Here is a 13354-nt window from a genome sequence, read left to right as displayed (position 1 = left end):
TAAAATCCAGACTGGGGCCTTTATGTGTGCAGTTGGCATGCTCCCACAATCCAATGTCATGAAGGGATAGATTATTTGGTTATTTGAAATTGCTTGTTGGAGTGAGTGGTTGCCTGTTTGTCTGTGTCAGTGACAGACTACCAACCGGTCTATGGTGTACCCAACCTCTTGCTCTATGACAGCTGGGATTAGGTCCAGCCCCTCCTGTGACTTGGAATTGGACAAGTGGGAGAAAATGGATACACTAACAAATAAATCCTTTTATATACAGTCTGTAGGTGGCACAGGAGCGATGTTACTACTGTGTTAGTATGACGTAGCTCACTTTCTTGTCAGATACTACCTAACAAGAAGTCAGCATTATAACCACCAGAGCCTTTAAGCTAAACTTACCGTAGCATTGATTGTCAGACCCTTAAAAACATGTTCCTAGAGTTTTTTTGTTCATTGATGATTATCCACTTGTTTTTCCAGGAGCAGTCAAATTTTTGCAAAGCCAGTTTTATTTCATACTGAGTGAAAAATTCATAAAACCCTTCTCTCCGTTATAGTGATTTGGTGTCTTAGGAACAAAAATCGAAGATTTGTTGTTTAGCCAACAAATTGACAAACTGTTGCCATTATGGTTCCCCCCCCCCTCCTTTTTCCATTTCATGCTGAGGTACTTTAATCAGACAGCAGTAAAACTTACGTCCATTTCCTGTCTGTCAGGAAAACATTCCTTCCATCCTGAGTCATCAGTGTGAAAAGTGTTTGCAAAGTAGATAATTTAATTAAGATTAATCTGCTTTGATTTCAGAAAAGAAAACAGGAAGGAATGTTTACGATAACAAGTCACTTCATTGTTGCAGGAAATCTTGTCCCATAGTTGATCAAAAATACTTTTAGTTGTTTACAGGGCTGCTTATATGCTTCTACTACAGGAACCCATAGAAAAGTTGCAATGACAAGTCAACTTCAAGTAGGCGTGCACAAATGGAAACAATCATTTTAAAAAGGAGGGGCACTCGCACAGCAAGTCCAGAAAACAAGTACAGCTTTTATTTGAGCAGCTCATTCTGTCAGTTAAGGTTTTTTGGTTTATTTCCAGACTGCCAACCAGTGCAAAATCACATGTCCGCAGATGCTCTGGAAGTGGTTTTTGTAGACTTGTTCCATAACAGTCTGCAGTCCAGATTTTCACCTTTGTTGAATTTGAAGCAAAGTAAACCACAATCTTCAGTTTTCCTTTTTATGTTTGCCCAGATTCGGTCTGGTCTATTTTGCATTGAAATTCCTCTAATTCTGGTTTAGTGCATACTAACTGCCTGGATTGCAAGAGTGAGCAATAGCTAAATTATGGTTGTCACTTGTGTTGGTGAGGTAGTTTCCAGAAGAAAAGGCTGACTGTAAGTCATAGGCATAGATTTTATGGCGGATGCAAGTACAGGAGACATGTTCTTACACATCAGAAGCAGAAAAAATGAGCAAAAACACACCATCTTTATGTTTGCACCAGTCAGTCAACAACCCACTGTATGATACTCTGATCCTTAAGCAGGAAACCAATGAACAAATACAGCTACAGCAAACAAAATACAAGGAAAAAGATTTCATTTAGAAGTCCACATTGAAACATCCTTTGTGTTTTTACTGCAATGCATAGATTCTTCTTCACATGATGTGGGACCTTCTGCAGTCCTCTGGTCTTTGTAAGTTGGGATCTGCACTTGTGCCAGCTCAGCAGCTACCCAACACAATATATTTCAGTCTGTCTCAGAACACAATGCAAAACTCTGTAATTAATGTAGATGCGAGCCAAACAAACTGTTCCCAAACACCTCTAAGTTCTAGTATTGCACACATCTTCATACTGGTTGCAGCTGTTCCTCAAACTCTGACACAGGATCTGAAGCATGCAGCTCAAACACTTGGTGATAAACTACATGATTCTCACCATATCTACTTAGCTTTTATTAATCACACCATCATGCAGGTTGTGAGAACTAATTTAAAACTGCACAGCTGGAATTATATGAGTCACAGTCTGTTAAGCTGCTGTGATTCAGTGACTGTGCTCAGCTTAGTGTGTACTTTCAACTTTAGCAAATGTCAGTACGACCCTCTTCTATTTTTTCTACATGCTCAAACAATTTGCACAGATGTTCATAGTGGTTGAAAATGTTCAAATGTTCAGCTCTACAGAGCCCCTGTAGAAAATCTAAATGAAATTTCTCTACGTCTGCTTTTTATGTGCATGTGTGAAGTTCCCCCAAAATGTATGAGAAAGCACAATGTAAACAGGAAGTTCATTATTTTTGAATTTATTGTGCAATTCTCACATCATTGGTACAGGCACTGCACTTGAACTCCTTGAGATGAACATCATACTCAGGCAGTCTTATCTTTAGACCTTTGCAATGTAAAATTGTGTAGTTTTTGAGTCTTTGTCTAATGGAATGTTTGCAGTACTGTGGTGAATTTCACAAATAAAAATAAGTTGATGTTTTTAATCTTCATCAAACTTAATGCTCGTTAAGAATTAGGCCATAAAGACTTCTTCCATATGCAAATACTGTGTAATATTCACAGGTCTATGGACATTTACATTATGTGTTCTATACATAACATACAGCTTTTTTAATTGCTGGGTGTTCTCTAAAGCTACACAGTGCCAATGGGAAGAGATTTCCAAATTGTTTGTACAGCATCCAAGAATAGTAAAAAACAATAGAAACATAAGAAAAAAACCAACCCTGAACCTGAGCCTCCAGAATATTCAAAGATAACATTGTCTGTCTATTAGACAGATCCAGATCCAGATCCAAACTATTATTTGGATCTGGGGGGAACATAAAGCCACATGACATAATGTTCCTCAGCCTTGCACAGAACTATCCAGAGAATTCAGGGAAAGCTAAAATAATAATATGGCATTGAGAGACTGTGGCTTACTTTTAACCAGAGTGAAATGTTGGAACTAATCTTTTGGGAACACAAGCACTTCAAAATGGTGATTTAAAGAAACGTACAGTGAATGGACAGACAGTAAAAACAGGTAAATCAGTTTAATATACTGTTAAAGCCAACTCTATAAGAGCTTTAAAGTTTTATCACAAGGTGAGGTTAGGTCTTTAATCTGGGTATAAATTCTAATCATAATCAAGTTCAGTAAATGAAGTGAGTTTTTTTTCTTTCCTTTTATTACCTTCTGATTTTGCTGCTGTTTCTGTAGCATCATGGTGATATGTTAGCATGTTTTTCAGCTTATTTACTACATTTTCGACATTTGCTAATTAGCACTAAACATTGTACAGTTCATGATGAAGGGAATGTCATTAGTTCAACAGGCATTTTGTCATAAACCCATACTGAGTAAACAAAAGGTAGGAATGTTGTCTATGTTGCAAGAGAGGCAGTGACAGACTAGTAATAACTAAACTATGAGTTAACACAACAGCTGAAATTACTTTCTGGGGAGGAATAGATGAAAAATACACACAAGAGCTAATGAAAGGCAGGTGAGCTGGCTGGTAACAGTGGTAAGCTGATAGAGGCAGATCACACCCACACACACACAATTGAATAAATGCCTGTTGCCTCACCTTATCTCTCCTTGTGTCTTTTACTCACCCTTTCCACATTCATCTCAGGAAGGAGGGACTATGACACGAGGAAAGCAGGCGAGAAAAGGAATGGAGGATGTGCCAATTGAGAAATGAGAAAGGGGGCAAGCACTCAAAACCTTTTTGTTTTGCATGCTTCAGCTATTTATTGACTCCCTAAACTGGGCCCCAGCCATCAAAACCATTAAAACCTGGCCTGACTAAAAACTCTGTTTTTTTCCTTTTTTCATTTTTAAGAGTTATTAGTCATCCAGTCAACATGACAGGTGCTAAAAGCATGTTTAGCATTGATCTTTAGCCTAATTATGGTTAGGAGTGAAATTCTTCTAGGAATACTGGTAATTTCTACCATTTCTGTTTTTTTGGTTTTTTTAAACATGTACATGTTAGTGGGATACATTCAGTGTTGTTTTTTGTTTGCAGCATGATAAACATGGATTTTTGCCAGACATATTTTCTTTTAAAGCAGAAAACCCCCACAAATATCTAGAATTTACAGTTTTTATCAAATATAACTAAAGCAGACAGTTGGGGTAGAAGTGTATTATGAATGTTCCAGCTGGCTGAGACTCACATATTGCAAGAGCCATGTCTGCTGTGTGCCCTTAGTCATGTCATTCCCTCAGCTTAAAACTTTCCAGAAAGCATTGTGTAACACTGAAGCTGTCCTAGTTTAAAAAAAAGACTTCTGGCACTCAGTGGTGATTTATAATGAATGGCATTAAAAATGTTTTGTTTTTAAAATCAAGTCAACTTTAAAGCTGTATTAAATGACAACACACTTTTGCTTGTCTTCCCTTTACTCTACCGGTGATCTGTATTCATTTTCCTACCTTAATTTCCTCTTTAATTACTTAAAGTCAGAAGGTCATGTCCCTGGGAGCAGGACATGAATGAAACAAGGTGGACTCATAAAAGAGCCATTCAAGTTTGGCTGGCAGAGGCACAGTCGAAGCCAAGTTTGCTCCTACAGGATATCTCCACTTTTAATAGCAGATTAGGAAATCTCTTAAATTGGACATGTGAGGGCTCAGAGCCCCATGGACCATTATCTGGGAACTCTTAACTGAGGTCACATGGTCATGGAAACAGCTGCGCTAGTCATGAGAATGATATAATTTTATTTCTTTATCTTTTGTTGATTTCTCCACTTGGCACTCCTGTAGCAGTGCCTCTGTAACATTCATTTTGCCCTCCTCACATCTACCAGCTCTTTCACTTTGGCTCCCACAGCCCCAGCTTTCATCTCCTCCTCCTCCTTTCTGATCCTCTTTGTTTTTTCTCATCACCATCCTCTGTTCAGTCTCCCACATCCTCTTGGAGTCTTCTTCTGGTCTCATGCTTATGACTCATCATCCCACATGGAAACAGTTTTTGTGTGGATGTGAAAGATCTTTTACTGCTGTTAATGAAATTTTAAACAACACCCCCTCTGCAGTTGGAGCAGCGAGAAGAGACGTGAAAAAAGAGGAATTTTCTTTTTTTTATGCTGTTATCCAAATACTACTAGTTTTAATGGGAGCTTTTATGGTCTTTTACGTTTTGACATCTGGAAATAGCAAACAATATTTATTGTATCAGTTTGCTCACTTTGAGATCACAGTGTTGGCGAAGACTGCCCCCCAGTGGGTCATATTAGTACACAGTGTTTTATGTAATCTCTTTTCACATCCAAGGCATTCCCTGTGAGGTAAAAACACTCTACAGCTATCATGAGACTGCTGAACAGATTGTCTCCACCTGATCCAGATACTAACAGAAGTTATGATTGTCCTCGTACGTCTGCGTCACCAGACTCAAACTGCACATGGTCCAATAAAATAAACAGAACCACCCACTGAATTTCAGAGCAGTCAGTTCATTAATCATCAATCAACAACCAGGCTTCCGGTTCCTGTGATTGCTCCTAAAACAGCAGCAAGTTAGTTTCAGTGGTTTATCAGCACAGTGGCTGTGACATTCAGCTCTTATAGTTACCTGAGCAGGATTGAGTGTTACATGAAACTGTTTAGGCAAACAGATTACAAACAATCACAAAGTTTAATCAGCCCATATTACTTTGAAAAAAATGTGTGATCAGATTATAATTACATTGTAGGGGGATCATTTTATTTTATTTTAACTATGTCTTAAGATAAGTCAGTTTTAATTTTATGAAACTTGTTTTTTTTTAGGTTTTGAAGCCCACATGTCAAAATACTCAGTGCACATTTTTTGTTTGGGCCCATCCTAGTTTTGTAAGGCGAATGTTGGAAATACTACATGAATTCAATTTTCATTCAAAATAGTTTTCACATTTAAAGAAAGATTTGGGCTTTTGTGCCAAAGATAACAGTTTCACAGCTTGAAAAACTTATTTATACCACAAGGTGATTCCCAGAAAGCTATTAGCTGAAAACTTATATATATCTTGACACAGTATGCAGTGCATGCTTAAAGCAATGAGAAAACTGGACTAATGGAGGACAAAAGGTGAAGTGGCAGGCCTTAAAATTTTTTTTTTTTTTGCAGCAGCAGCAGCAGTCACATCCATTAGAAATAGGAAAATATCCAGCAAATACCTGATACAGTACCTAGGAAATGCACCTGATTCAGCTGATCTATCAACTCTTCAATGAAGCTTGTTCACTGAAGCTTGTTTATCAGAAGCGGAAAGGAAACATGGAGAAAGGGATCATATTTCAGCCAGTGGTGTTTAAGAGCTTGTCAGAACTTATATCATTTTACTGGGGATTCTATGTACAATTTTTAATGTTCCACTGACCACTGAAATGAAAAGTTAGACTGAAAATAACTGGTGAAATAAGTGCACAAAGCTTTGAAAATGGCCACTGATTTTGAGAGACTGTAAACAAATACAGACTTCTAAAAGGAAAAGCGCCTCGACTCACCTGTGCAGTCGTCTGTAACATCATGTGAGGAAGAAGTCACTTTTGACCCCTGGAAAAAATGACCTCACCCACAACAGTTCCTACCTAAACATAAGCAGCTGTGCAAAAGATGCTGAGCCAGTGACTCAAGTGCTGTTGTGGGTTTTTTTTTTCTTAAACAAAACAAAATGTAATAATAATAAAAAAAAAACCCTAACAACAAAAACAGGAACATCCAGATGTCTGCCAGTCTTTCCTTGGGCTATTTTTTCATGTTAATTCTTTCTAAAATCTGCAAACTGTCTAGAGACTCACTGCAAACAACAATGAGAGGGTTGAACATGGAATCGGAAACAGTTATCTCAGCCTCTTCAAAAGAAACATGCCGAACTGAAAATGTGAAAGACAAAGTGTTCTGCAATGTGGACAGCATTTGCATGTATGGAGCTGACGATTATTTTTGTAGCAGCAGCTGTCGTGTGTTACAGAACACTCGTGGCTCTTGATCAGTGAAGCTGAAAAATCTGTGCAACATTTTAGTATGTCCAATATAACCTGGAAATACATAAATATGTGCTTCCTGACTGTTTAAAACAATTATACAGTAATGCACAGAAGTCATGAGCCACCCCTCATTTCTTTATATTTTGCAAAGAAAATATGTGCAGTGAGTTACTGAAACATGTGAAAACATATGGACATACAGAATACAAGGGGAAAGCTGAGTTTGAGCAATTCTAATAAGCTTGGAAGTGAATATTTGGTATAACCGCCTTTATTCTTCAACTGTGTCTGAACTCTCTTTGGCAGCTTTCTTGTAACATCTTTAAATAGCCTTCAAAAATACTTCTCTAGGTTTCTTTCGTCTTTTTTTAAATGTTTCTGTCTTTTCTTCTCTCCTTCATCAAGACGATCTCACACTGTTTTGATAATATTGAAGTCGGTGCTCTGGGTAGTCCAGTCCATGTTTGATCACGTTCCGTTGGCTTTTACCTTTTCTCCCTGTTTCGCTGCAAAGGTTTCTTGACAGTCACCCTTTCATTGAAACAATTTCTTATGGCGTGTTAGTGAACCTCTGATGGATCAATGTCCAGGTGCTGTGTTGGATATTTTTCTGTTTCCTTTTGACACAGCTAGCTCTTTCAAAATCACCTAGATGGTGCAAAAATACTATTTTTATGTCTGTCAAACTGTTTTATCTTTGCAATTTTCCATAGATTCAACCAAAGAAATGCCAGTAAATACACAACGCTGGTTCATCCTTTGTTGCCTTTTTATCCCCGCATTTTTCATCGAACAGTGTTAAATTGTGTATTAAAAAATGCCATTGCTTTGAAAATGGTTGTGTACAAGAAGTGGACTTAAAAAGAGTGAAAAAGCATCCTGTGTGCAAAGACAGACTAGCTCACAACCACTGTGAATGTTGTAGAAATCCTCACCAAGTCATTCACAGAATCCTTTTCGCTGGGTTGAAAAGTCTGTTGTGTCCACAAATGTTCCTCCTCTAAGTTGATAAGGTCAGTAAGTACAGTAGTGCCTGAGTGTGCGGGAATTATTGTCATAAAAAAAGCCACAGCCAGTGAAATTGCTGCTGTGCTACTACTGCACTGGCACATGTCACATTCTAATACTGACAGTCCAAATTTTCTCTCCATACTGAAGTTCAGGTTTTGGTGTACACCTACCATGACGAGTTAACTGCTGTAGCTGCAGTGTAGTGACATTATTATTTACTTAAAACCTAAAAAAAAATCAATCAAATTCAAAGCTGACTTCATCTGACAAACAGAGCCTCATCTCAAGGGAGTCCTGCTCAGCCTTCAGATTGTGAGAGTGCAAAACTGTGTTTCACCACACATTCACCGTGGCATTCAGAGGGTTGCTGTTTCATGTGGTCCATTTTACAGTCAGTGAGAAATGAGAAGAGCAGAGAATGGCCGAAACCATTAAACAAATTGCTTTCATTAAAATGACAGTTGAAGTTTGAGAAAACATATGAGGCCTGGCTTCCCTTCCCACGAGTGCTACCACTTACTACAGTAACAATATGTAGACAAATTAAAGTGTCTTACTTTATATTATGACTGCGAAGATTTCTGAGAAAAAGAAGCTGAAGTCTGAGGGGGATAATTGAAAGTTGCCATTGTGACTTTCCATTCACTTTCAGTCCATAGATCACCTCATCTAAAAATAAGTTACCAGTGCTTGTAGAATCTTCCTACATGAGAGCTGTGTGTCAAAAATGGATCAGTTAAAGGTAGATGAGAACACTGAGGTCAAATTTATTATTGTAATGCAGATAGCAGATATGAGGCCATGTATACCACATGGCATTATGCATGTGTCAGTAATCTGAACCAGCACGAGGTATAAACGTTGACCCACGGTAGTAAAAGCACAGAGCCAATTCTGGAAACACAGTGTGACCTTGTGCCCTTACTTCAAAGCACTGGCATCACTGTGTATCATATGAACCTAGAGAATTGTGTTCTGCATACATCAGATTACTCTGCGTTAATAGTCAGAGTTTTTAAAAGTTATTCAGTGAAACTCTGTTTTTTGACATCTTTAAAAAGATGGAAAAAAACAAAGTCTTGGGCTGCGTTGTCCCTGAAAGTATAAACCTGGCAGGTTGGAAGGCAAAATTTACCCTGCATAAAATAAAATAAAATACACACATGATGTGGGTGGAGTCACCTTACAAGAATGGTTATTTCCATTTAACAAGTGTTCCAGAAACAAATGGTTTGAAATGTTTTCTAAGTTAGTTAAAAGCCAGAGGGTCTTGGCTAGAAGCATTACATAGCTTCACAGTGCTGAAATACTGGATCATGTGGCCATCTCTTTGCTTCTTGCTCACAACAATAACAGCCATTTTATTTTTTGCTTTTGATACTTGTTTAAAATGTATTTACCTTTAAAAGACGGGAAATTAATGTTACGGCAACCGAAAACACCCCAGCTCCATTAAATACAATATCATTTAAAAAAAGCGCAGAGAGGTACACAAACAAATTAAACATTACAAGGAGCCTGACAACTAAGTGTAAATATATAACTTAAACTTAATATATAACTTAAAAACGTAACCCTAATTATTAAAACTCGTAAATACAGGCATTTTCGTCTCAAGTAGGAAAAGACTGGTGTCCTTGTAACAGTTAACCTGAAAAAACAAAACAAACTTTGTTTGAACTGCATGTCGATGAAATCATGCACAACGTGGAAAACTCACGACGCGTCACATTTTCAATTACCTTGGCCCGTACGGGGATCGAACCCGCGACCTTGGCGTTATTAGCACCACGCTCTAACCAACTGAGCTAACCGGCCACGCTGCAATGCACATTCACGGTGGTTCCGCGGGTGTTAGTTTGTTTTCTGTACAGTGTATATACGAAGCTATACGAATTATTCTTGGCTGCTTCCTCTCGTGACAGTGTCCTTGGCCCGTATGGGCAGTGCTAACTCTGCTGCCAGCTGAAACCTGCACAAACAGTGAGAATAACCCAAAACTCCAAACCCTGGATTTCACATGAGCCAGTGTTTCCTTAATTCACAGATGTCGAACTCCAGGCCTAGAGGGTTGTTTTCCTGCAGGTTTTAGATGTGTCCTTGATCCAACACAGCTGATTTAAATAGCTAAATTACCTCCTCAACATATCTTGAAGTTCTCCAGAGGCCTGGTAATGAACTAATCATTTGATGCAGGTGTGTTGACCCAGTGTGATATCGAAAACCTGCAGGACACCAGCCCTCGAGTTTGACCCCTCAGTCACTAAACTTCCAGTCAGCTTAATACTACATTAATTATTGATATAAATCGAATTAAGCACTCTTTACTTAGTTTAGGCAGTTTATGCACAATAGTTTGCTGGACACACATCTGTGTGTATATCCTTATGGTCCATTACCTTTTAGTGTTTGTGTTGACTAAACCTGGTGGATACTGTCATGCTGGTTCAGTGCCAGTCCCTGAGAAGTCTCTTTAAGTTCACAGTTCCCTTTACATGCTGCAAATCTGTAGACCGAGACAGACTTAAAAGGACACACAGCAGCAAATGTAAACAGACGGGCAATTTTCATGCTTGCAGTCGTGTCCAATGTGGCATTTTCAAAACAAAGCAAACCATGCCATGAAATAAATGAGATCCTTGCAACCACAAAAGTGCAAGGAATGGCCCCGATGTCCAGGATTTCACACTAAATCACATCAAATGGCTGCCTCTCCCTTCCAGTGCCAGCTACAATAAAAGCTGAAATGACTACAAAGTAAAGGAGAAGTGCACATTTCAAATTATGCCTCAAAACAGAACAGAGAGGCCTTATACAGGCTTTTATTTTGCAGCAGTGAGGAACAGATGGCAGCCAGATATGACATTACAGAATAAAAATGTCTGTGAGCTCTCTGATGTTAATTAGAAAGCATCACTTTAGAAGTTTATTATATTTAGCAGAGATGTTAAAAAATGTTTGTGTGTTTAAAGTTTTGCCTTCCACCGCCAGGATTAAACTGCAACTCGTTTCATTTTCCAGAACAATTTATGTGATTTTGGGGTATAAATATCCATTTGCTCCAATATCAACTTACCTGGTGGTCCATAATCATACATAAATACAGGGCTGCTTCCTCATATTGGGCCACAGAAGACAACAAACTTTCATTTACAGTGAATGTTGACTCTGAAATACAACACCAATTGCAGACAAAACTCAGAAGAACAGTACGAGAAATATAGAAACAGCAAAATATTTATTCACCAGTCAAAACATAAAATTTCAAAATGAGGTCTCCGTACGGTGATGCATGCATGCCAAGACTCCTGTTACCCGATGACATTTATATCAAGGCCAACTTTAAATGCTAAAACAGAAGGAGTGGACTGTACAAGCTGGTTTGTGTATTTCTGCTGGGAGGAAAGAATTAGTTGGTGACGGGAAAATGAAGCTTCCTTTGAAAAATGGCCAAATCTAGACATCAGGTGGGTTCGCGAAGAGCATAAAAATGTACAACATCACAGTCTGAAATTTTCAACACATCAAGAGCAGAGGGTTTATTAGTCGCTGAACATAAATAGCTATGTCCCAGAGAAATCATGCAAGATGATGGGGGGTGGGGTGGGTGTACGTCTCAACCAGGGCTGCAGGAAGGATGAAGAGTCTTGTATTCTCCCTCAGTACCGAGCGGGTGAAAACGGGTGGCAGTGGCTGTGGTGGGTTATCAGTTCTCAAGAAAAGCCACGTAGTCAGTGAGTCTGGCCAACTGCTGCTCATTTGGAACCAACGAGACAGGGGGAGGATCTGTTGAAGGAGAGAGACACGGAGGAGGAGAAGTTGAGTCAGAGGGAGAGTCCTCTTGTGCCAAATGCTATCGATCTTCTTACATCCTTTCAGTTTTAGCTCTTTAGCCCACATGCTCGGACTCTGAAGCTCAGCTCATTCGAGTTAGACCTACTGTTCACATCTAGAAGTGAGCTCAAGACTATTCCTCACCTGTTAAACAACAACTACCTGCCAGGCCAGCACAATTTTTTTACATCCATCTTAACTAGAATCGTTTCTGGTGTGAGATCAACAACTAAAAGAGCCAATAAAAACTAAGGAAGAAAGTTGGGGGATTCATGTGGGTGGGTTGGTTGGTTGCATGCATGTGTGCAGCAGATGCTTCAGTCATGCAGTAAGTTCTGATGATTACAGATAAGACAGATGTCCCCTGGTATGTCCACATAAATCAACAAACCCGTGGATTAGGCCTTGACGCTTTGAATCGCGGACATGTGACCGTGATAAAATTTGGGCTATATGGACGATAATCACATACTTCAAGAATTTCAAGGAAAAACAATATCAGCATGACCCAAGTCCTAAATCTGTGCTCACAGCATTTTTATGTGTCTAATAAAATCCCCGGGGAGGAGAAGCCTGGGAATTGGATGCTCCTTTTGGGTACATCCTGGTTGCAATTTAATAGAGCAACACTGCCACCTACCTGGTTTTTTGGGCATCACCATTCTGGTGTTGGCGTCTGCCTGCCAGCCTTGGCTCACCACACCTTTGAAGTGAGGGGGGGAAAAAAAAAATCCTTAATAACTTTGTATAAAGTAATGTGATAAAATTGAGAGCAAGATTACTGACTGATTAAAAAAAAGCAGATATAACATTACCCTTCACCGCCTCTTCCACAGAGTAGCCCACAAAGGCAGCAAAATCCTCCGCTGCGATGGAAGTGTACGCCTGGGCCACAAGGCTGTACGCCCGCTGCCGTGTGCTCTCTGTGAAGACATATGAGATAGGTGCATATGGAGTGCATATGAGCTAAATCTAGGCTCTGGTTCTATTTAAAGTGCACAGCAAACAGGGCAACTTGCTGGGAGCTTCCAGGCACGAGGAGAGTATGATGTTACAGCATTTTAACATGATATTTAAGCAACATGTCTCGTGTAAACAGCACTTCTAATGAGCAACAGCACAGGAGGTCACATGCTGAGACGAACAATTCTTCAGGAGTGATTTATTATATTCTAAGGAACAAAGCTCTGAGAACCAGAAACACATCAGATTATAATGAACCACTGAACAGACTGTTCATCTCATAACGTACAAAGCACAAATAATCTATATTCACAGGCTGTTTTAAATTAGATATGAAACATGTATTAAAAAAGTATTCTGAATAGATCTTTCCCTCTGAGCACAACTTTATTATATTTAAAAAGCCATGTACAGTTTTACCTTCATGCTATGAAACCTGCCAGAATTACAGACTGTCAAAATACATTAAGGAAAATTATTCTGACCCAAAAGGAACTGTGGCTGGACGATGAGGCTAGAAGCCTGCAGACCAGGACCACCCGACACAGGAACAGTTTCTTTCCCCTC

At 39.1% G+C, this 13354-nt stretch overlaps 1 protein-coding gene and 1 non-coding gene across 2 annotated transcripts in view; both read right to left on the bottom strand.

Moving 5' to 3' along the window:
- Positions 1–9734: 9734 nt before the first annotated feature.
- On the bottom strand, positions 9735–9808 carry trnai-aau (transfer RNA isoleucine (anticodon AAU)). Its single transcript has one exon. It is a non-coding gene; the product is annotated as a tRNA-Ile (tRNA).
- Positions 9809–11211: 1403 nt separating this feature from the next.
- Positions 11212–13354, bottom strand: part of cops8 (COP9 signalosome subunit 8) — an 11274-nt gene continuing 9131 nt past the window's right edge. Inside the window, exons 5-7 of the mRNA XM_005744215.1 lie at positions 12640–12747; positions 12465–12527; positions 11212–11776 (exon numbers count right to left, since the gene is read on the bottom strand). Of these exons, the coding sequence (XP_005744272.1) occupies positions 11697–11776; positions 12465–12527; positions 12640–12747 (251 nt within the window). The 3' untranslated portion in view covers positions 11212–11696. The remainder of the gene's footprint in view (positions 11777–12464; positions 12528–12639; positions 12748–13354) is intronic.

The sequence above is a fragment of the Pundamilia nyererei genome, unplaced genomic scaffold (assembly GCF_000239375.1).
Source record: "Pundamilia nyererei isolate P.nyererei 1_Seehausen unplaced genomic scaffold, PunNye1.0 scaffold00140, whole genome shotgun sequence".
NCBI classification, from domain to species: Eukaryota; Metazoa; Chordata; class Actinopteri; order Cichliformes; family Cichlidae; genus Pundamilia; species Pundamilia nyererei.
This window is presented reverse-complemented; position numbering and strand designations above follow the sequence as displayed.